The sequence below is a fragment of the Pterocles gutturalis genome, unplaced genomic scaffold (assembly GCF_000699245.1).
Source record: "Pterocles gutturalis isolate BGI_N339 unplaced genomic scaffold, ASM69924v1 scaffold29696, whole genome shotgun sequence".
NCBI lineage: Eukaryota > Metazoa > Chordata > Aves > Pterocliformes > Pteroclidae > Pterocles > Pterocles gutturalis.
This window is the reverse complement of record NW_010106385.1, coordinates 1-21468: the sequence shown is the minus strand read 5'-3', so window position 1 is coordinate 21468 and position 21468 is coordinate 1. Positions and strand designations below refer to the sequence as shown.

General features: G+C 41.9%; 2 protein-coding genes across 2 annotated transcripts; one reads left to right on the top strand and one right to left on the bottom strand.

The window, feature by feature from the left end:
* Window positions 1–3: 3 nt before the first annotated feature.
* TDRD6 (tudor domain containing 6) lies at window positions 4–9796 on the top strand (the record flags this gene model as incomplete). Its single annotated transcript, XM_010087768.1, has 5 exons — window positions 4–6352; window positions 6804–6922; window positions 8009–8098; window positions 8861–8946; window positions 9628–9796. Coding segments are annotated over 5 exons (6813 nt in total), but the record flags the coding sequence as incomplete, so codon positions are not given.
* A 3009-nt stretch (window positions 9797–12805) lies between these two features.
* LOC104458747 (platelet-activating factor acetylhydrolase-like) lies at window positions 12806–20867 on the bottom strand (the record flags this gene model as incomplete). The annotated part of the gene is made up of 10 exons (XM_010087767.1): window positions 12806–13047; window positions 13414–13562; window positions 14184–14357; window positions 14778–14869; window positions 15129–15242; window positions 16668–16815; window positions 17284–17352; window positions 17906–17999; window positions 18587–18737; window positions 20722–20867. Coding segments are annotated over 10 exons (1241 nt in total), but the record flags the coding sequence as incomplete, so codon positions are not given.
* Window positions 20868–21468: the final 601 nt, after the last annotated feature.

Genomic DNA, 21468 nt, shown 5'->3' with positions numbered 1-21468 from the left:
TGCTGTGTGGTGAGTCACCGTGGCCAGGATTACCGCGTGTTGCTGCTCGATGAGGGCTGTACGGTGGTGACGTCTGCCTATTACCTGGCGCGGGGCCGCAAGGAGCTTTTCCACCTGCCCCCGGAGGTGCTGGGCTGTATTGTGGCTGATGTCATGCCTTCTGGAAGCTCCAAAGTGGAAGCCTGTGGGGATGTGCCAGTTTCCACCTGGACAGTGGAGGCTATGGAGTTCCTCAGCTACCTGCATGGGAAGGAGGTATCTGGCATGGTGCAGGAGGTAGTGATGCCACAGCTCATAGTGCTTGAGCTGCCCCAGCTCGTGGCCCAGATGCAGCACCTGGGCCTGGCCAAGCAGGTCACTCGCAGTTGTTTCTGCCAAGTGCTCAGGCACTGCCTGACTTATGGCCACTTAAGGAACCAGCTCAAGCTGCAGTCTCCAGCATGTTCCCTTGTACCTTCTGCAGTGCCGCAGCTTCTCCGTGTTTTGCTCTCGTATCAGCCTGCATCACCTGCCTTGGATTACTTCTACCCACAGCTTCAATTGGGTGTGACAGAGCCTGTTGTAGTGACCCATGTCTCTGACCCACACCACATCTACTGCCAGCTGCAGAGCCTGTCGCAGGAGATTCATTGCCTTTCTGATACTATGTGCCATGCTTACGACCAGTGGGAGCAGGATTTATTACCCAAAGTGGGTTCACCCTGTGCTGCCCGTGGCATAGATGGCCAGTGGTACCGTGCGCTCCTGCTGGAGCTTACTGCTGGGGAACAGGACCAGGAAGTGGCTCTGGTGATCTTTGTGGACTACGGCAGGCAGGAGACTGTGACCAGAGCTAACCTGCGCCATTTGCCTGTTGAGTGTTTTCGCATGCCTGTGGTGACTTACCCATGTGCTCTTCAGGGTGTCTCAGATAGGGGTTGTGGCTGGTCCCCATCGCAGATCAAGGAGCTGAAGGCATTGGTGCTAGGCAAAGGAGTGAGTGCTTGTATCAAAGGCTTTAACTCTTTTGAGCATCTCTATTATGTGAGCCTGTATGGGGAAAATGGCATCAACTTGAACTATCTTTTTGGGGTGCAGGCTCGCTGCCTGGTCAGTAGCCGAACTGAGGCTCAGCAGCAGCTGAAAGTAGAAGAATCCTCAGCTGAAGAACTGGAACTGTCACCAGGCGCATCTCCTGTTGCTTTAACGCACAGAGATTTGGCCTCCACTCCTGTTGTTGGTGTGCGTCTGAAGTCGGGTGCTTTCCATGATGTGCAGGTCTCCCACCTCCAAGACCCGTCTGAGTTCTGGCTGCAGCTCCATGAGCATCGTCAGCTCTTCAGGCAGCTGAGGCAAAGCATGTGGAATTTCTACTCCCATGCCACAAAGCTGGATGATGCTAGGTTGGATCTGCAACCTGGATCCTTTTGTTGTGCCAGTGGGAAAGAAGGTGCCTTTTATCGAGTGGTGATCACCAGCATACTGGACAGTGGGGTAGAAATACAGCTGGTGGACAGAGGCAATACAGAAACTGTAGATCAGTGTGCAGTAATGGAGCTGCTCCCTCGGTTCAGGGAACTACCTCCTTTAGCTCTGAAGTGTTGTTTGGCAGGTATCTCTCCTCTGAGGGGGAGCTGGAGTGAAGCATCTGTGTCTGCCTTCAGAGGGATTGTACTGAACAAAGGACTAAAGGTTCATTTTTTGAATGTGCAGGGTGACAAATACATGGTTGAAATTTTTGACCAGTCCCAATTAGGAGAGAAAAGTGTAAGTAAACTCCTGGCCCAGGGAGGGTATGCTGAATACCAGAGGTGTGAAATACCAGAGACTCTCCAGAAATTATCTGATAAGGCTGTGAGCCAGGCCTCTTCCTCTGCATGTGCTGGGGAGGAAAAGCAAATAAATACAGAGAAGAGGCTCAGCGAAGAAGCTGATCTAAAGAGAAGTGATAGTGCACTTAATCCTTGTGTGGCTGTTATGGTCAGAGAGAGCCCTGTTTCAGCCATTCACAATTCTAAAAGTAGTGAATCTATTCCTGCTCAGAAGTGTGAGGGCAAGGAAAACCTGCCTCTCTCTTTGAGACAGAATTATGTGGAAATGAAGCCAAGTTCCTGTTATGGAGGCCAGTTACAAGTGGGAAGTACAGTTAATGTCATAGTGTCGTATGCTGGAAATCCTAGTTATTTTTGGTGTCAGTTAAGTAGAAATTCCCATGACCTTAAGGTATTAATGGCTGAAATTCAGGAGTATTGTAAAAATTCATCCCAGCCAGATACTTGGCCAGATTGTGTATGTTTAGCCCAGTACTCGGAGGATGAACAATGGTACAGGGCTTTAATTGTCAGTGAAGTTCCTTCTGCAGGAAAAGTAGAAGTCATATATGTTGACTATGGCAACAGAGAGCTGGTGTCTCTCGCAAACCTCCGCTCAACTCATGAGCGCTTTCTCAGGTTAGAGGCTCAGGCTTTCAGGTGCAGCCTTTACAACTTAATCCAGCCAAATGGTCAGGATCCTTTCGTGTGGGGTGAAGCAGCAATTCAGGCTTTTCAGGAGTTTGTTGATGCTTCATCATCTCACTTTGAACTGAAGTGTACAATATTTGCCTTGGCTTCGATAAACAATAAGGAGCTATTTAACATTGTGGATTTAATGACACCTTTCCACAGTGCTTGCCAGTTTCTGACTGAGAGGAGTGTGGCCAGACCTTTATCTCCTCAAAAGCCGCTGGTATGCTCGGTTCAGCTTCATTCTTACTATTATTCTATGCACGGTATCAAAGTTGGGAGTGAGGAAGATGTTTATATTACACATGTTGAGGATCCATGGACATTTTACTGCCAACTTGAAAGATGCGCAGGTGTCTTAGCACAGCTTAGTGATAACATTGGTCGCCTAAGTGAAACACTGATGGGCTTAGAAACCTTGCCAAAGTCTGGCAGCTTGTATCTAGCAAAGTACACAGACAATCAGTGGTACAGGGGAGTAATTACGAAAACAGAACCTAATATGGAAGTCTTCTTTGTGGATTTCGGGAACACAGAGACAATAGAGAAAGATCACCTGCTTCCTTTACCCAGTGATGCTTGTGATATCTTGCTTTTGCCAATGCAAGCCATAAAGTGTTCCTTATCTGATATATCTAATGTTCCCAAAGAAGCTGCAAGATGGTTTAAGGAAGCTGTCCTAGAAAGGCAATTAAAAGCGGTAGTAGTAGCAAAGGAATTTGATGGTAAACTGTTGATTGAATTGTTTGATGGTAATACTCAAATTAATGCCAAACTGAAGGAGTTAAGCTTAATAAACAATACAGGAGTGTGTAGGCGTGTAGAAAATGAAATTTTGTGCTTTAAATACACAGATATGAATGTGAGGGATGAGACTGCAGAGTCTCCTTTAAATGCGGGTAGGCCTTTGGAAAGCCAAAAAAGCATATCTAAAGCCCAGGGAGGAGGGGGGAGTAGCAAAAGGCACCTCAAAGAAGAAGAGGTAAATCCTTTCCAGCCTCCTACAAATGGAGATCTGGCAGCTGGATTACTAGAATCTGATGAAATGCTTAGCAGCAAGAAGGATGCTTTTTTGTTAAATATAGAGAGGGAGGAGTCTGCGCTCTCTGTCCAGGTTGATGCACAGTCAGATATTAAATCTGATGCTGAAGGCAGGTGTATAATGGTTAAAAATGTATCTGATGTATTACAACAGAAGGTAGCGCCAGCTCTTAAAGTGTCAGTGTATGTGTCTCATGTAAATGATCTATCAGATTTTTATGTTCAACTAGGAAGTGACGAGGCTCAGCTTAACAGCATTTCAGAAAGCTTAAACAATGGGCCACAAGCAAAGAATCCTTGTGGACAACTCTTCCAAGCAGGAGACTTAATCAGTGCTGTTTATTCAGGAGACAGCCTGTGGTATCGAGCTGTAGTAAAAGAAAAGACTTGTGACAATTTGATAAGTATACAATATATTGATTATGGTAATACTTCGGTAATTAATGTTGATCAAGCACACAGACTCCCTGAAGACTTGTCATCTATTCCAGCAATAAGCATTCACTGCTCCCTAGGTGGACTGAAATGTAAAAAAAATACAGACTGGGCAGAGAAAGCAGTGCTTTACTTCACCAAGAGAACAAGTGACGTTCTGCTAATGTGTGAATTTGTGGAGAAGGTTGAGGATAAATGGGAAGTTATTCTCAGTGATGATCAAGGTATAATAACAGTGGATGTAGCTGATGAAAATCTTGCAAGTACAGAAATAACTTGTTCAACAGAAACACTTGACAGAAGAGAGAAGAGTGACATGGTAACTGTGTGTGAGCCTTTGCCTCCTCAGGCACAAAATGAAATTTCCAGTGTAAATGATTGTAAATCATTGATCTGGAAGTCTCCAAAGGCAGGTCAGACCGTAAAAATTTATGTCACGATGGTAGATGGTCCAGAATATTTTTGGAGTTGCAGTGCTGACACAGAAGACATGAGCTACATAGAGGAAAGAATACAGGAAGCTGAAAGCCTTGGACTAAACTCTTTGGAGGATTGCAGATCTTCTATTAAAAGTGGTGATATTTGTCTAGCAAAATATAGTCAAGATGGAAAGTTCTACAGAGCTACAGTCAGCAGCATAAAAGGTGACAACGTAGTTGTTAGACATGTGGATTATGGAAGTGAGGAAGCTGTTAGCTTGGAGATGCTCAGACAAATCCCATGTGAATTGCTTAAAATACCAAATCGAGCATTTGCTTGCTGTCTGTCAGGTTTCCATTCATCAGAGGGTTCATGGCTTAGTAAAGCAAAAGAGAAGTTTTATGATCTAACCAAAGACCTCTTATTAGAAGCTGAAGTCATAGAAATTTGGGAAGATAAAGCTTCTGAAATCCCTCTGTCTGTTGTCAAGCTGGAAGCATCTGGCAAGAGTATTAATGAAGAGATGAAGTCTTTCTGTAAGGCTTATGAAGAAGCTGATGACAACGCTTTCTCAAACCTTCAGAAGCCCTTAGAGGAAAAAAGATATTCAAACAGTGATATTGGTCTTTCTCTCAAAAGAGAAACTACTGCTGCTTGTGGCTTCGCTCAAGAAGAAAGTGAAAGGGCTTTACTTTGTTCTGAACCTTTCCTGGATGTAACTTCTGGGTGTTCAAATACTGTAGAAGCAAAAGTGTCAGTGGGAGCTGTTGAATACATGGCTGGGAAGGCCGATGAGGGATGTGAAACAGCTGAGCAACAAAGCAACTTCGATAAAGAGATACCCCTATGTGAAGGAGAGAGTGATAAGGTATTGCTAGAACTGACAGGCAGCTGCAGTCTTTGTATTTTGGGGAGTGAAACGAAAACTGCAGAACAAGAGTTACTTGAAGTGCTGTTTCGGGAGGATGCTGAGCTGAAATCGGAGCTGACAGGCAGTGCTTCAGCAGCCAGCCTTTTCCTAGGAAATGAACAAGAACTACAAAGATTGACAGTGCCCCAGGTACAGTCTTCTTCGAGTAGTGAAACGGGGACGTTAGTAGAACTGGATCAATTACAAATGCACTCTTCACATGATCTAAAAGAGCTCATACTGGAGCTACAGGCACTTTCAGGGCAGTCCTTTGAAGAAACAAAGGAAGGTCTGGAAACAAAGTCAGTTGAAATGCAGACAGCTTTGAGCAGTGAAGCAACAGAGATGTTAGAACAGGAATCGTTTGAGCTGCCAGTTGTGAGTGAGGAGATGGGGGAGTTGGCAGCTCTGAAATTTCTTGACATTTTACCGTCACTTAATGAGAGAGAGAACTTGGTGCCTTCAGCTAGCGATGGGCAGAAGACAGTAGAGCTGATCCCATCTGATGTTCAGCTTGCTTTGGGAAAGAACACAAACCAACTGGAATTGAGTTTGTCTGGAGTTCATAAAGCAGAAGCTATACAAGAAGATTGGATGGAAGTAGAGCCTTCTCCCCTAAGGCTGTCTTCCGCTGGTGGTGTACCTGAGAACCAGCTGGACCTGAAGACCCACAACATACTGTCAATGCTAGATGCCGGAATTGAGCATCTCCTGGAACTGATGCTGCCTGATGTGCAGCCATCTCAGGAAGATGGGGAGGAGGACTCGTTAGGCTTGGAACATGCTGCAGTGCAAAGTTCTGAAAATAGTGGAAGTCAATTTTCATTACTTACAAAAGACTTAAAGAATCAGAGGCCTGTTCGCACTGCAAAATCATGTGACTGCAGAGTTGAGAAACATAAGGAGTGGCAGAAGAAGAAAGATGATTGTTATGTGGAAGAATGGATGAAACAAGACTCATTTAATGAATGTGAAAATATATGTGTGCAGTCTTCAGACTGTAGGCCTGGGGCTGAAGAAGTAGAAAAAAAGCAAAATGAGAACTTGGCTGACTGTGGTGCAGGTAAAGTATCTGATTTTAAGGATTTAAATAATCAAAATATTGTGCATGCTCAAACATGAGAATAGTTTTCTTGTAGAAACCTAATTTTTATTCCTTAGTAAGTAACTATATTAGTGTTAATGTCAGTATGTTTTGATGGGTTATGGACATCAGACTAAGGGTAGTGTCTTGTGGATAATGTGACAGTCTAACAGCAACTAATCTTACTTTGAGAGGTTAATGATTTTATGATTGGAAATCTATTTCTGATAATGAAATGCGTTTTCAAGACACTTCATGACAGATTTTTAACTTTCAAACAGTTGTTAAGTACGAGTACTTTGGAGGGGGGCAGGGGAGTATAGGAGGAGGGCAGTGATGCATTTCAGTTTCTTGGAGGGTTGTGTTTGTAGGTTTTCTCTTCTTCCTCCTTCACTGATATTCCTTCACTGATATGTCTTCATTTTTGTAGAACACAATGAGTATACTTGTAATCTGAAGGGCTTTGCTGTTGGTTCCAAATGTGTGGTGTGGACGTCTCTAAAATGGTGTGAGGCTTGCATTTTGGAGGTATCTGAAAAAGGTACCAGGGTAAGTATGGTTTAAATACTCTTTCTGCATTCTTAAGATCTGACCCTTCTTTGGTCTCCCTCCGAACTTTGAATATTTTACAGAAGTCTATTACGGAATTTAAGACTTAGTATTGCAAAAGCTGATTCTGGACTTAGACTATGTAGAAAGAGCAGTGTCTCAAACGGAGTGGATCCTGTATATCAACACCTCTTATTCCCTTCACATCTTGTTCCTGTGTATTGACTGTGAAGACTGAAGGATCTGGCTTCAGTTTGAGATACATACACCTATGTGGGTGGTTCTGTCTGGTCTGCAAGCTCATGTTCTGCAATGGAGCTGTGTTACCATTCAGTGCTCACGAAACTTGGCATTATTTTACTGATGTTTTGAGGAATTAGTGTTAGAACAGTGGAAACTTGGGAAGAAGCTTAAATTATACTGTAATTAATAATGAACATACAACTATTCCTACTTCAGTGAAATGTATATTGAATTAGTGGTTGGTGGGAGTTAACAGTAAATGATAATCTAATGGGCTGCCTTGTTCTACTGCTGTTTAAGCTACAGGATGAGAAGACTTCCTTCAGTTCAGGGGGTGTGTGTATGTACACATATGCACAGACATTATACTTACATAAAAGGGCCTTTAAGTTGTAATTTAAGGTTGCAAATTCAAAAGGTCATTTCATAAAAGTAACTTTTTGGAAGATTGAATGCCTGAGATCATGGAAGCCAGCTCTTTTTGCTAGTAGATTCCTTAGGTATCTAAAGCTAACCTCAGTTGTTTTTGCATGAGTGTCAGTGGCAGTTATGCAGCAATATCCCTATTTGTCAGTTTCCTACAGGTTCTGATCTAGTAGGTGTTTTCCAGCCTTCCTCTCTCCTTGTACTTTGATTAGAAGCCCAGGAGAGCCTTGAGCAGATTAAGTGGCAATACTCAGCTTTAGTAGAGGTGAACTTGCTCTTCTTTGCAAGATCCAGACTGAAAGCTTTCTCAAAGGCAGAGAGTTCTCAGCTGTGTTTTCCTACTACTATGTCTTATTTGCTGAGTGTATTCTCAGTATCCACTGGTGTGTTAGATACAATTTGGCTCTGTCTGTACAGGTCTTGAATCTCTCCACTGGCAGGGAAGAGATTGTGGATCCTGAGAATGTCTGGAACGGTATTCCTGGTGGGGCTTGCAGATCTTCTGAGGTATGGTGGTGTGGTAGTGGACTGGCAAAGGCACTACTCATTTTTAGAAAGGGCACTCTGAGTTTAGTTGTTATTCTTCCTGTGTCAGCATGAGAACAGAAAGGCCAAGTAGCATTCATGCCAACCACTAGAAGCACAGTATTTTTCTTTAAGACATATTATCCTTCTCTAATAATCTCTATGGAGAGAATATATTTTTTTATAAATCTACTATATAACTGATATATGTAAACTATTTATATAGATTTATATAAACTGTCAGCCATTTGGCCTGAAGACTGAATTCAGTCTGGGGATGAATGAAAACAGCTTGAAGGAAGAAAAATTACTGAAGACTACTGTTAATCAAGAACTGTGGAATAATGCTGACATGTGGCTTTTGACAGGTCATGCTAGTAGAGCATGTAACTAACTAGTAAATAATGAAAAATACTTCTATTGTCAAGTAATTAGGAAATTATAGTGAGGCTTTCACCAGTGTTCTTCATGAAGTACCAGCAAATGAAAAACTCATGCCTGCAACCCAAAATTCAGGTCATCAGCCATGCTACTGATGATAAAAACAGAATTAATTTCCAGGTCATTCTTCACATGCAGTTGTTGCATCAAAGCAGAAAGTGGGTAGAAGGGAAGGAAAACAGTAGTAAGTAAGAGTCCAGCAGTGGTCATGTAAAAAGTTAGTTTTCCATTGAGGTGCTTCCTTTAATACTATACTATCTTGGCAATAGTACCAGCTTCCTAACAGAATCTCCTTTTGTTTAGGCAAAAACCCTTGCAACAGAAAACTTGCAGTCCTTACCTGAGGAGTCCTTACTTCAAGGTAAGACTACCTTAAACCTCCGAAAGAGGTGGTGTACTTGGTGTTTGGATACTTTCTATTTTCTAGAAAAATTGCTTTATTTCAGAAAATACAGTTGAAGCACTTTTCTGAGCTTATGTATTTACTCTAATGCTATTGTTGTAATTTTTTTAGTAGCATTGCTGCCAGTTTCTTGGTAAATACATGCAATGAAAGCTGCTACTTGGTCTTAATTAAAAATCAATTTAGTATTTATTTTTTCAATCTAGAGGATTGAGCCTGTTGGACAAACTTGGGTGGTACACTGATATTAGATATTTTGGTAGGGTTTTGAGCATTAGTTACCAGCATGCTATTCTTGCTCGCATTTCTGAGGGAAGGTGAGTGACTGCTAGGCAGACTCTACTAAGCACTGTAGTTTGGGATTTGAATGCCCCAATCTCTTAATAGATCTTGGTATTACTATGGGCTTAGATTCATAGACCATCTTAGTTGCTGTAAGGATAGTTTGTGAACAGTGCATGTACATCTTTATTGTTAATTAAAAAAAATTTGAAGTGTTACTGGTGAGCACCTATTCTGTGTACCAAAGAAAATACTACAGGTTCTTTCTGTTTATATGTAATTTCTATAGTCTATGGAGTCATACAGCAGTTCTGGTTGAAAGGGACCTTTGGTGGTGCTCAAAGAAGGCTCAACTTGATCAGGTTGCTTATGACCTTCCTTTCAGGTCTGGAATCTACCTGAGGCCAGACTCCAGAACCTCTCTGGGCAACTTGTTCCTGGGTTTGACCAGTGGTTGCCTGATGGGGACTGAACTAAGCTTAACTAGAGATAGCATTTGTGTTTTCATGATTGAATTGGGAATTGTATTTCAGTACAACTATAGTGGAAGCTGATTGGTTTATGGGTAACAAATAATGAAGCCTCCACCAGAGATATAGTTACCTGTTGGGTAAAAAAAGTAGTTAATTAAAATTTTAAACTAGTGAATCTACAAATCCTCCCTCAATTGCATCACTCAAAAGCAGGAGTATTATTGATCTTGCTGTTTCTGGTTTTGATAGTATTTTTACAGTTTTTTACCACTTCATTTTAGTGTTTTCCTCTTTGGTTGCTAATTATTATTGTCCAAATTTGCCCATTGTCTGTGTTCTTGAATACTTGTATTAGTGTATGGACCCTCTCAGCAACAGTGCAGGAAATGTGAGCTAAGGTCACACAACTGTGTAGCACAGAGCTGGATCTTGCTGCACACATGGGCCACTGCCTGGAAAGACAGTTTGAGTAGAAGGTATCTGATCGACAGGATGCAAAAAACTCTTGCAGTGGTTTATGCTAAGCCCACTGAGGGATGGAGCAGCTTGAACTTGTCACTGAAATCTGTGAGTGCTGCTTGCTTCACCTTCTTGGGCAGTTCTGTTGTTTCAACTGTCTTATCCTTACATGAGAACTTTGCATATGTCTTTTAATATGGTCCAATATGTTGATGACATTTAGTCTGAAGCCTTGTAAATGCTATGACTTTAAACATGTATGAATGCATTACTATCTATAGAAACATCCTGATGGGTCTAATCTGTTTTTATTCCCTGTAGAAAAGCAAATGGGCTGCAGTTCAGATTTAGCTGAAGATTTCCTCCATTTCTGAAACCAAGTGATACATTCACCACAAGAAGCTCAATAAGTGCCTGTGTACACAAACATTCCCATGAAAGTGTGTTTTTATGGGAGTAATAATACAAGCAAAGCATTGAGTGTTTATTCTGCTTAACTGAGCAAATGCCTGTCACTGCCATACTTCCCTATCGAGGAGTAGTGCTTGTTGGCAGACTATTGTCTGCTTAGCTTCTTACAGCTTGACATTTTTTACTTAAATGAGAATTTGCCTCTTGACTAGTGTTCCTTATGAGTGTGCATTAACTTGTATCTAGCTGTTGCCGGGTGGTTCTTGAACAAAGGTTTCTCATAACTTGCTGTATAGCCTGCTGTTGTTGCACAATACTACTTTCTGGTGGTTGTTTTTTGAAAAGTTGCATGGTTAAGTGGGTGGGTTTTTTTTCCTCTAAGAAAAGTTGAGGGTATCTTCTCTTCTTTTTGTGGGAGGAGGAGTTTTTTCTCTGTTAGGGGAGCATAGCTGTTTTGGGTTGAAGTCTTGCATGTGGTGGTGTTAAAGCAGTGGAAGAAGCTGGAATAAAGCATGTACTGATCAGTGTTCTGTTAATGACTTGTTCTTCCCCTAGGCATAAGCCCAAATGCTGTGCACAGACCAAGTATTTTTCTTTAACTGCATTACTTCAGTTGGATATAGCTATGTGCATTCTGCAGTTACTGGTTCTGTTTTGACCCCTAGAACACTGCAAACTGTGATGAATGCTTTGTACATGACTCCATAATGTTTCAAAACAGAACTTCTACTTTATGACATGGCCTTATTTGCACTAATTAAAAGATGAAGTTTTTCTTATAAATGTGAGTGAAGCAGGCCTAGTAGAATGGTTTTGCTGCTGCATGGGTACAGTGGGGTAAGGACTTCTCCTTAAAACAGCTGCAGCTTATCTCACCTTTTGTTCTCTACCTCATGTGTTGAAAAAGGGTTTCTAGTTTCCAGTCCCATTCCATGCTCCTCTGTAGCATAGGTTCTTCCTCTTCAGAGGCTATGGATTTTTCATGCTGAGATAATGTTTTACATTGTCAGAACTTTTGTTCCTAATAGTCTGAATATCACAGTAGGTCTTAAGTGTTGGTGCTCACTCAGTAAGAGAAACACTTGGATGTTGATTCCCGTAATAGAGACAGTACATGATGGTAGGCTGGAGAGAATTTAATTACATTCTGAAAAACAAGTCTTAGATATTGCAATCTCATGTTAAGATCACGGATTATATAAATAGTTAATTACACTGTTAACTGCTTTGCTTGTTCTGCTTGCTTCAGTTGCTTTGTTTCTAACCAGATTTTTCAAACAAATAACTACCATTAGAAGCCCCCCTTTTTGCAAGGCTTTTTTTTTTTTTAGAAGTCACCCTTCCATGTGGCAGCTTCAAAGAGTTTCGCTCTAAAAAATCAGAGTGGCCTTTAGCCAGCCACATGGGTCATCTGCTTCTACTGCTGGATACAGACAGCAATGCTAGTGCCTGGACAAAGATGAGTGTCAAGTATTACAACTGCGAGAGACAAGATGATGATCAAGCAGTGCTTACATACTCCTTTTTAAAGGGAAGAGTAGGAGTGTCACATCTCTTCTGTAATTCACCTACAACAGTATGACTGATAGTGGTAATACAGATATTAACAAGAGAGGCACTGATTGGAGCTTTGCACCTCAGGGGAGTTACAGTTGCTACAACAAGAGTGACCATTTCAGCAGCTTTTGGAATGGAAACATCTTCTGACCATGGCACTAAGCACATATCTTAGATGTAAATGGATCAAGCTCATAGGAGAAGTCTGTGTCCGAACAAATACCTTTCTCTTGTGTTATCTTAAATTATTTCCTATAGCTTTTACTCTGACTCTTAATAAAATAAGACAGTTGTGAAGACTTTCTTCCACTGGCACCTCTGACTAGAAGCAGCAAAAACCTCTGATTCTCAACTGTTGTCAGAGCACAGCTGAAATACTAAGTTGTTTAATAACAGCTTAAAAGATTTTTTTTCTTACACTGCTGAAAGGCTTGCTGGATGCAAACTGACTTAAAGGGTAAGCAGAATTTTAGTTTGAATTCCTTGGAGCTTAATCTCCCTTTCTGAAAACTTGATTCTAAGTCAAAACCAGAAAGAACATTTACATTACCAGCAAGTGATTTTTTTTTTTCCCCAGCTGTCTATAAAGCAGAAGTTACCCCATTGCAGTATTTCCGAGAATTTCACTGCCTCCTTTGAACTAAACCCTCTCTATAATTTCATGATAATGCAACCTACTGTTTTTTTGTTCCACAAGCCAAAAGCTGTGTAGGTGGCCAACACCATCACGTGTCTGAGCAATATCTAGCCAACATTAGTGTCCTGATGTCCATGGCATTTCCAGTACTTCTTTTGTATTCCTTATTCAGATTCAGCTGGAGATAAGTTAATATTGGTACCAGGAATAACATTCAGTCCTATGCCATCCACAAGAGAATCCCACTTATCAAAATCTTTCTTAAGACCTATAAAACAGGGGAAAGAAAACCCAAGTGGTAATTAAGTAGTCATTTTTTTGTAAAGCTACACTGCAAAGTTAAGTTATAGGACAGGTGAATCAAGTTGGCAAAGTAGGGGAGGCATGATGTTTTAAGGAGGGAAAAAGTTTTTATATATTAGAGTCCAAGTTTTTATGTATTAGAACAGAACTGCCCTGGTCCTCCTCTGAATTGCTTAGATTACAAAACTAACAAACCTCTAGAAAAAGAGTCTGACTTGTTTTTTCTACTTACACTTTTCTGAGACACTTTAATTCTAAACAGAATGCTTATATAAAAAGCTTCATAGGAATTAAGTATTAATTTAATACTTTGATATAAACAGATACTTACCCAAATGTTTCTGCAGGAACGCTAATGAAGCATGATTGCTTATATCAATAGCTTCATTTGGATCTATTTCTCCTTTTAATTTGAAAAATCTTCCAATGATTTCTCCACTCACAAAGGTAAAGTCAGGAAAGCTCTGATGTACTGACCCCCTGCAAACAGAACAACGATCAATAGGCTTGTAAGAATGCAGTCATCTGATTAAAAGATGCTACGGGTTGCACAGACTTCTTCAAAGACAGTCACACATCTTATGCTATCTTCTTTAGAAGAAGATAAAAAACAGTTGCTAATCTTGCATGGTCATGAGATGATTAAGTTCTATCCTAACCACAGAAGGGAGGAAGTTCTGTACGTGCTTAGTGTAAGTCACTGTAATTTGTAGGCTTGGCAAAACTTAAAAGTTGTCTCCCTGCTCTGAGTATAGGGTGGATTATAGAGCTGTCCCCTCCCCTGAACACACTGCATGTGTGAGTGCATGACTGGACCCAGAAGGCTACTTGAAGTGTTCAAACACGCATGAGGCCCAGAGCAAAACTTAATGCACACCTTGGAGTATCTTAAATGTAGGTAGGGTTACTGGCTGCTTTGAGAGAGGTCTCTGTCCCCACTGTGGGGGACACACTGCTGCCTAACTTAAACATGCAGTGAAAACTGGGCCATGAGGAAGTAGTGACTGCCTGTCTTCCTGCAGTTACATGTAACTGAACAGCTCCAACAAGAGAATAAAGATTTATTTTCAACCACAGAAATGATGGATCCCAGACACTTACTTGATAGTGATCATTTTCTTGTTTGTGTCATTGGAGCTGAGCTTCTTCATCTTTAAGATATTCTCAGCCCACTGGAATTTTTCAGAGTTGATAAACAGCAGTGGTTGCTGGACACTGTTTTGATAAATGTCATCACCTACGGGAAGCATCCATGCATCGAGGGCAATGCCACACCTGTCAAAAACAACGGGATATGGTCACGGAAGCAGAAAGCTTTGTATGGAAGTTCTCAGCATGCTTTGATTTGCAGGCGACCTGAGAAACAGAAACTCCTTATGATACTGAACAGCTAAACAGGTTAACGAATTATTTTGTTTAAAAATTATTTCTATTCTTGGAGAAGAGAATTAATCTATTATTGTATTTATCGGTCTCCATTGCCAGGTGCAGGTGGGCACAGGAGCTTCTGCAGGTTCCCACACTACCATGATATAATATGATACAGCTATTATGTTCCACCACATCCCCACAGCTGAAAGAAGCCTGGACATGCCAAACAAAACCTTTCTTCAAGAGCTAATTAGTAGTTGGGGGATCTTAGGTAAAGTTCCCTGCTCCAGAGCTCTCAAGTCTTGCCTTTTTTTGCATACTTACCTGAATCTTACTTCTTTGCTGAGACTCTCAATAACTGTAGCACCACCAAAAGAGTGTCCCATCACAGCTATTCTGCTAGTATCAACAGAATCCTGTCAAAAAAATCCAGGTGCTGTAAGAGACTTTCCCAAACTTTTTTTTTTTTAAAAGGAATAATTTTTTAGGCAATAGATCCTATTGAAGTGGGAAGAGCATCATTACAGCTCCATAACTATCTGTCCAGCTTGGGATGTTCATAGATCTATGGTGTGATCTTCAAACTAGTTTGCAGGAACCAGTTTAGAAATGGAACAGGGAAACCAGAAGCATTATTAGGGATTTAACAAAATGCAGTCACTGTCTTTCACTCACCTTTAGGCTATGCCAGTCAAAGTTTGAATGTAGGACATTCGTTACTTCCTCTCCTGAATTGATTTTAAGAATGAGATTGAGAGCTTTGATACACTCCTGCGCTCTTTGCTGTACCTGGGAGAAAGAGAAGTTGGGGCAGAGCGGTGGAAGGAATTGTCAGACAACTGCTGGGCTTGCCAGCCTAGCCTGATTTTTTTTTCCCCGTCTGATATGGTAATGACTATTCTGAACTGCAGAATGGATCTGTAACACAGAACTCTAATGAGATTTGACCAACAAACTGACTTTGGGAGGTCCAAAGAGTTGAAGTTCTACTTAGATCTTCTGCGTGCAGGGGAATTTATCCCTGTAACATGCACCAAAGTCCTTCAGCTCCTTCGTCCTCTCACTACTCAGAGAAGGGGCTGCTGGGCTGTGCAAATGTTTAAGTTACAAAGCTATAAGGAATGCGGACTCACTGCTCCATGTGCTCCCTTTGATGAGCAAATGTCATGACATCATTTGGCCCATCTGCACAGTAGCTTTGAAACTGTCTTTACACTGCATAAACCCAAAATAAGAAACAGCCAATGAGCCTGTCACATTTGGTATATATACACATTCTTGAAAACTGTAGTAAAGCTGTTGCAAATAAAGGTTTTCATTGTCCTGTATAGGAAGTGTTTTTGACTTTGATACATCATTAAAACAAAAACTTCAAAAAGAACCAAAGAACAGTTGTGTCCTTGGGAACCGCAGTGTGTAGGCAGCCAGCGAGATGTCTGTGCATCACCGAATTTCAAATAAATCTCAATCTCCTGACCTCTCTACTAGGGAAGTTTGCAGGAAACAGCTTCTGGAGGTTATTTGCAAGCTCAGACATTAACTATTTAGACTCGTAAGTAGGATGCTGTAGGCACACAGGAAATGACCCTTGCACTGCTGTCTGTGTGGCCCAGGGAGATAAACACCTCCCTGGCTGAGCTTGCATCAGCTGAAAGAAAATACTCTGACATTTGAAAGGTCAAGTCTCTCCTTGGAGGAGCTTGTCAGTATGGCCACATCCCATCTAGCTTGTAATCAGGAAGCCTGCATTGTTTACATTGCTATAAACCACGCTGAAGCGTGTTGATGATGATGAAGCAACCATCCCCCTTAGAGCAGCCACGATTCACCTTGCTATCCAACAGCAAACAAAAACTGAAGCAAGCCTGAGGCCTCACAGACATTTGAATTCAGCTCTTTGTCACTTAAAGACCAGGCTGGGCAGCAAAAGTGTGAAGACACAGAGAAGAAACAGAAAGTTGAGTAAAACCAGAGGAGAAACAGCTGACTAAGCTCAACAGTACAACTTAATGAGAAAGTTGAGGAAGTAGTTTATGCTCTGAAGAAAGCTGTTGTTGGCTTTCCCATCTTCAGGAACATAGGAGTTAATGATTTTTTTATATATCCCCTGAGTCATGGCAGAGGACTGCAGACATGGCCAAAGGGAAGGAGTCTGTTAGTCCTAAAGCCACCACTCCTGCCTCACTTCCTAGAGCACAGAGCTAGGAGGAGTACCTGCTTATGGCGCAGACAACGTTCCTCCTCTCCGGTTTTTAGTTTTCTGTAGTAGATCCACTCCTTCTCCATGTTTGACGTAGACTCCTCCTGTGGTTCAGAAATGGACTTTTTTTTACAATAATATGTTGCTGAAGCAGATTCATCTCTGTGAGATCAACAAAAGGTTATTTCTGAGGATGTATTCCTTTTAGTTTGAGATGAAGTCAGCAGAAGTTTTAGACTTCACTTATCTCAAGAGATTCAGCTACCAACCAGTGCTGCTGCAATCACAACCGAGTGCAGTCAGGCTTTCCAAATAATGCAATAACCCCACCAGAACTCCCACCTCCTTTATATTCTCCAGATTCTAAAAAAGAGAGAAAAATAGCATTCCTGAAGAATGACAAACTACATCTACCCTGGGACTTTTCATTCAAGGGCTTATCTAAGCAAATTCCCTTTGCGTAGGTAAGAGTTGAGATAGAGAAACGGGGTGTATGTTACGAGCTGAAGAAGATATGTTCGTTTGTATTTTTTTAATAAAATTTAAATTCTTCTTTAGAAAAAAATAACATTTTGTTCAATGTGAGAAAGTTCCTTTCCATCAGAACTCAAAAACATGCAGTATACACACCTGTGCTCCACAGCAGCCACTATAAAGCCCTGGGAAGCCATCTCTATGCAAATAGCAGAATAGATCGTCCTGCAATCAAAACCACACTCTGGTGAGACACGTGCACACGTAATTATTTTAATTACACTGCTCTTTAAACGTTGACCACACTATGCATGCACTAGCCCCCATTCAGTATTTCTTCAGTTTGAATTTGCTAGCCAGTAGAGCAGGCTTTTGTATGCCAGGCACCAAAGCCTGTTCACAAATCCTTGTGACTGTTTTACTATCTGTTCAGAAGGAAAAATGCTAATGATTTTTAAATAGTAGCACATATGACACTTTGTGTCTGTAAAAAGCTGTCCAAAAATCAACTAGCTAATCTTCACAACATGCTTATGGATTGGTAAATATCCTCACCTCTAAAATACAAAGGGAAAACACAAATAAATACATCAACCCTGCTTTTATTCATTGCTGTCAATTCCATTAGAGGCATACTGACACACAGCAGCCTGTTCTTCAAATCTGTTTTAGCTCCACAGGGATCTCACCCCCTACTGAAAATCTGTTCATAAACATCCTTGGAGACTGCTGTCTCCACAGACAACAAAAATAGTTTGTCAACAAACTGCAGAATTACCGAAAAGCTCCAAGTCCATGAGAAAAAATGAGAAGTGGGTATTTTTCTCCAAGCTTAAAAGCAGCATTTGGCTTTGCAGGACAGGTCACTGAACCTAGATAAAAATCAAAGTCTATGTCATTATTACTGAAATGAGAGAAAGTTTTTCTTCCTGTGGGAGAGATCCTAAGAACGTGGTGACCACTGATTTCAGAGCAGTCATCTGAACATAAGGTACCAAATCTCCTCCTTAAAATACAGAATACATATCTGATTCTAAAAATACTTTCTGCTTGGCAGAAGATACTTTCCTTCTCCTCCTCCTATCCACAGCCTAGCACAAGGCCCACATATCTCTTAAACCCTACGAGAACAGATTTTCAAGAGTACTCAGGCATCCAAGTCTTGGTATTCAGACCTTAGTATCTATCTGACCTTTGTATAGTTGCACATTTTCCTGTGGGATTTTAATCCCAACACACAGGTGCAGCTTACGCAAGCTCTTCCTAGAGCAGACTGCCCAGACACTCCTGTTCAGAGCCTCACCACAAAAACCCATCCCAAACAAACATTCCTCTTCAGCAAAAACTTTTTTCAGTCCTGCAGCAATAACACACTGCTCACGCAGCAGTGAGGCAATGACCTGCATACAGAGTTCGTGCCCTTGCACAAGTCAAGGGGTAAAACCAGAAGCAGTCTTACCAACATAGTACTGGAAAAGCCTTTCTCCCACAACTCGGTACATATTGAGGAAGTCAGAGAGTCCCTGATAATACTCTTTATCTGGAATCCATGGTGCCTCTTCATTATGTGTGGCATCGCCTGATGGATAATAGAGGCGCAAGAAGCTTCCCTGGGATGAGGAGGGGAAAAAAAAAAAAAAAAAAAAAAAAAAGATTGATATTTACTTATATATGTCAGAGAAAAAAGAAGATAAAAACATTTATGTCAAGGGCGAGAATCTCATGAAAAAATTATTATACTATATAGGCTTTGATGCCAATCCTAATGGCACTATCTCTTTGTCCCTGCAATTAATTTAAAGTAGCATGACTGTTGGCATCCAGACACAGATATATGTTACCTTCTCTAGGTTAGCCTATGGCTAATTCAGAATGCTCCATTAAGTAAGTTAATAATTACAAACACTTACTACCTATTTGCTCTATTTAATTCTGCATCCTGATGGATCTTTTCTTCTGTCTTCCTCACTATGCTTCCCTTCAGGGAATGGTATGATGATGCAGTTTGAGCAGTTTAACAGGGGTGACTGTGTCCCCATCACCCTTCCAGCTGGGAGCTGTCATTGCTTTCTTTGCACTGGTGAGTCTCATGGATGTGTTACTGACCCAATTCAGCTTGCTCAACTGGGGGAAAAAAGGACCCTCCTAGAAGTATATTTTTTACACTGGGATAGCAAGATAAATTTTACCCTGAGACTGCTTTTTGGAAGTGTGGTTCAGCTTCCAGGAAACCACCCAAGCTTTCCACATTCATGTGGAACCTCCATGCCCCTCTGACAGTATTTTTCCTACACAGACAGCAGCACCGTACCAATGGCACACCTTAAACCAAACCTCCCAGCAGATGAATTGTGTGCAATTTGCATTCTTACTTCCTGGTTTGCAAGGGAATTTGTGACACACTTCAAATTCACTCTCTTGCTCCAACTGTTCTCTTGTTTTAACAAGTTAAGTCTAGGGCCAAAAAAGAACATGAGCTTTGGAATAAAGTCTGGTTTCTTGAACAGAAATTTATCAGCTTCATACACAATGTGTACCAAAAGCTTGTTTAATGAGGCTTATTTCTAATTATTCAGCAAACTTAAATCAACCTTTGACATAAAGGCCATTAAGGAAGAAAGCATCAAACCTTCAGCCATACTGGTAATGATGTTAATTTGATCACAGAACAGTCCCAATGAACTTCCCCAGGTGACTAACAGAAAGGCAAAGAGGTTCATTACCTATGCCTCAGAGAACTGTAATTATACAGATTGCTTATCTAAGAAAAACACAGGGGCTGATTGCAAAGAGAAACTAATCACTTCTTTGTGCTAACACAAAGTAAGTTCAGTAGAGTAAAGGAAAACATATGAATAACCACTACAAACTGATCACAGTTCCACTAACAGCTGGCTAGTCTGAGGAGTAAAACCACAGTGTAAATGCAGGCATACTCTCATAAGAAAATTAAAAAGCAAAAGGATTTTAAATGGAAACCCATAAGCGAGGTCATTAGGTGGCTATTTACTGTCCCCATCTTCTTATTATGGCTTCTCTCTGTACTGACCACTTGCAGAGTTGACACCCTGCTCTTTTTCAGATAGATAAAAACTTGGAGAAGACATCTCATGCTTTACCCTGCAGCTGAAACACTGCAGTGATCCTCCTGGGATCTTTGTGATGAGAACAGCTGCAGTCGTGAAGACTGCGTGTGGGGTCTCCCTGGGAGCCCAGCGCAGAAGGGAGCGGTGGGGTGGATGGGAAGAACCCCATGGGTCCCAGAAGGACAGTTTCTCTGCAGTATCCTGCGTAGGGGAGTCAGTAAGAAAGGATATTAGGAGGAGGGAGGAAGTAACCATGGGGAAGGCAGGCAGGTTACATCTATCTGGTAAATTGAACCAGTTCCTGGAGACACCTGATATTTCCTGCACTGTGCCCAATACACATCCTACATTGGGATGGAGAGAGGCCAGAGCTCAGCTGTCAGTGTCAGCCGTGGAGCATCCCTGCACACGGATGAGACCTTCTGTTTGATTCACCTCTAAAACTACAACACGTCGTTTCACTAACACTGTAGCTTAAATCCAAAGGAGGAAGAACCGAGAGCTTTACCTCAACTGCATTTTCTGTCATCAGGTCTGTACATCCAACCGAGTGCGGTCCCTTTCCTTTGGGGATCCTGTAAAACTTCTCAGTGCTGCTGCTCTGCGTTTCCATTGCTGCCTTCACTGACAAACCTGGGGAAAAACACAAAGCAACTCAAGAGACTGCCATGGCCTGTGTGCCCAGTTCATCTATCCTAACAAAAAAAAAAAATTAAAAAATCTGTGTGACAAAGGTCCAGGAAATTCAAGCTTGAGCTGATACAAGAATCTGTTTATGAGACTCAGAAATCCCGAGTCACCGACCTGAGCTGCTCTATTGGGGGATTTCCCTGGAGCAGTGTCCCGAATCCCAAGGATCAGACAACACTGTGCACTAAACAGAAAGGCAGGGAAGAAACAGCTGGCTGGGGACACCGTGATGGCACTCGGAAGGCTGAGGTAGTCTCACTTCTTGGGCACAAACAGGGAAGCCCAAGCCCAAGGGTAGCAAGTTTCAGCCGTGAAGGCAGTTACCTCCCCAGGATACGGACCCAGAGCTGCTCCTCCTCGTACGAATGCCAGAGAAGCTTTTGGAGGTCCTCGCTACACAAAACCCGCCCACGCGTCTGGGGGAGAAGGATGTCACGGAAAAATCCAACGCTGCGGCCGTTTTTCCAAGAGGAATGACGAAGCCTGGATGTGATCCCTGGACAGAAAAGGCCGGGCGGCCCGCGCAGGAGAGCTTTTCGGGAAGGTCTGACCGCCCCCGGCCCGT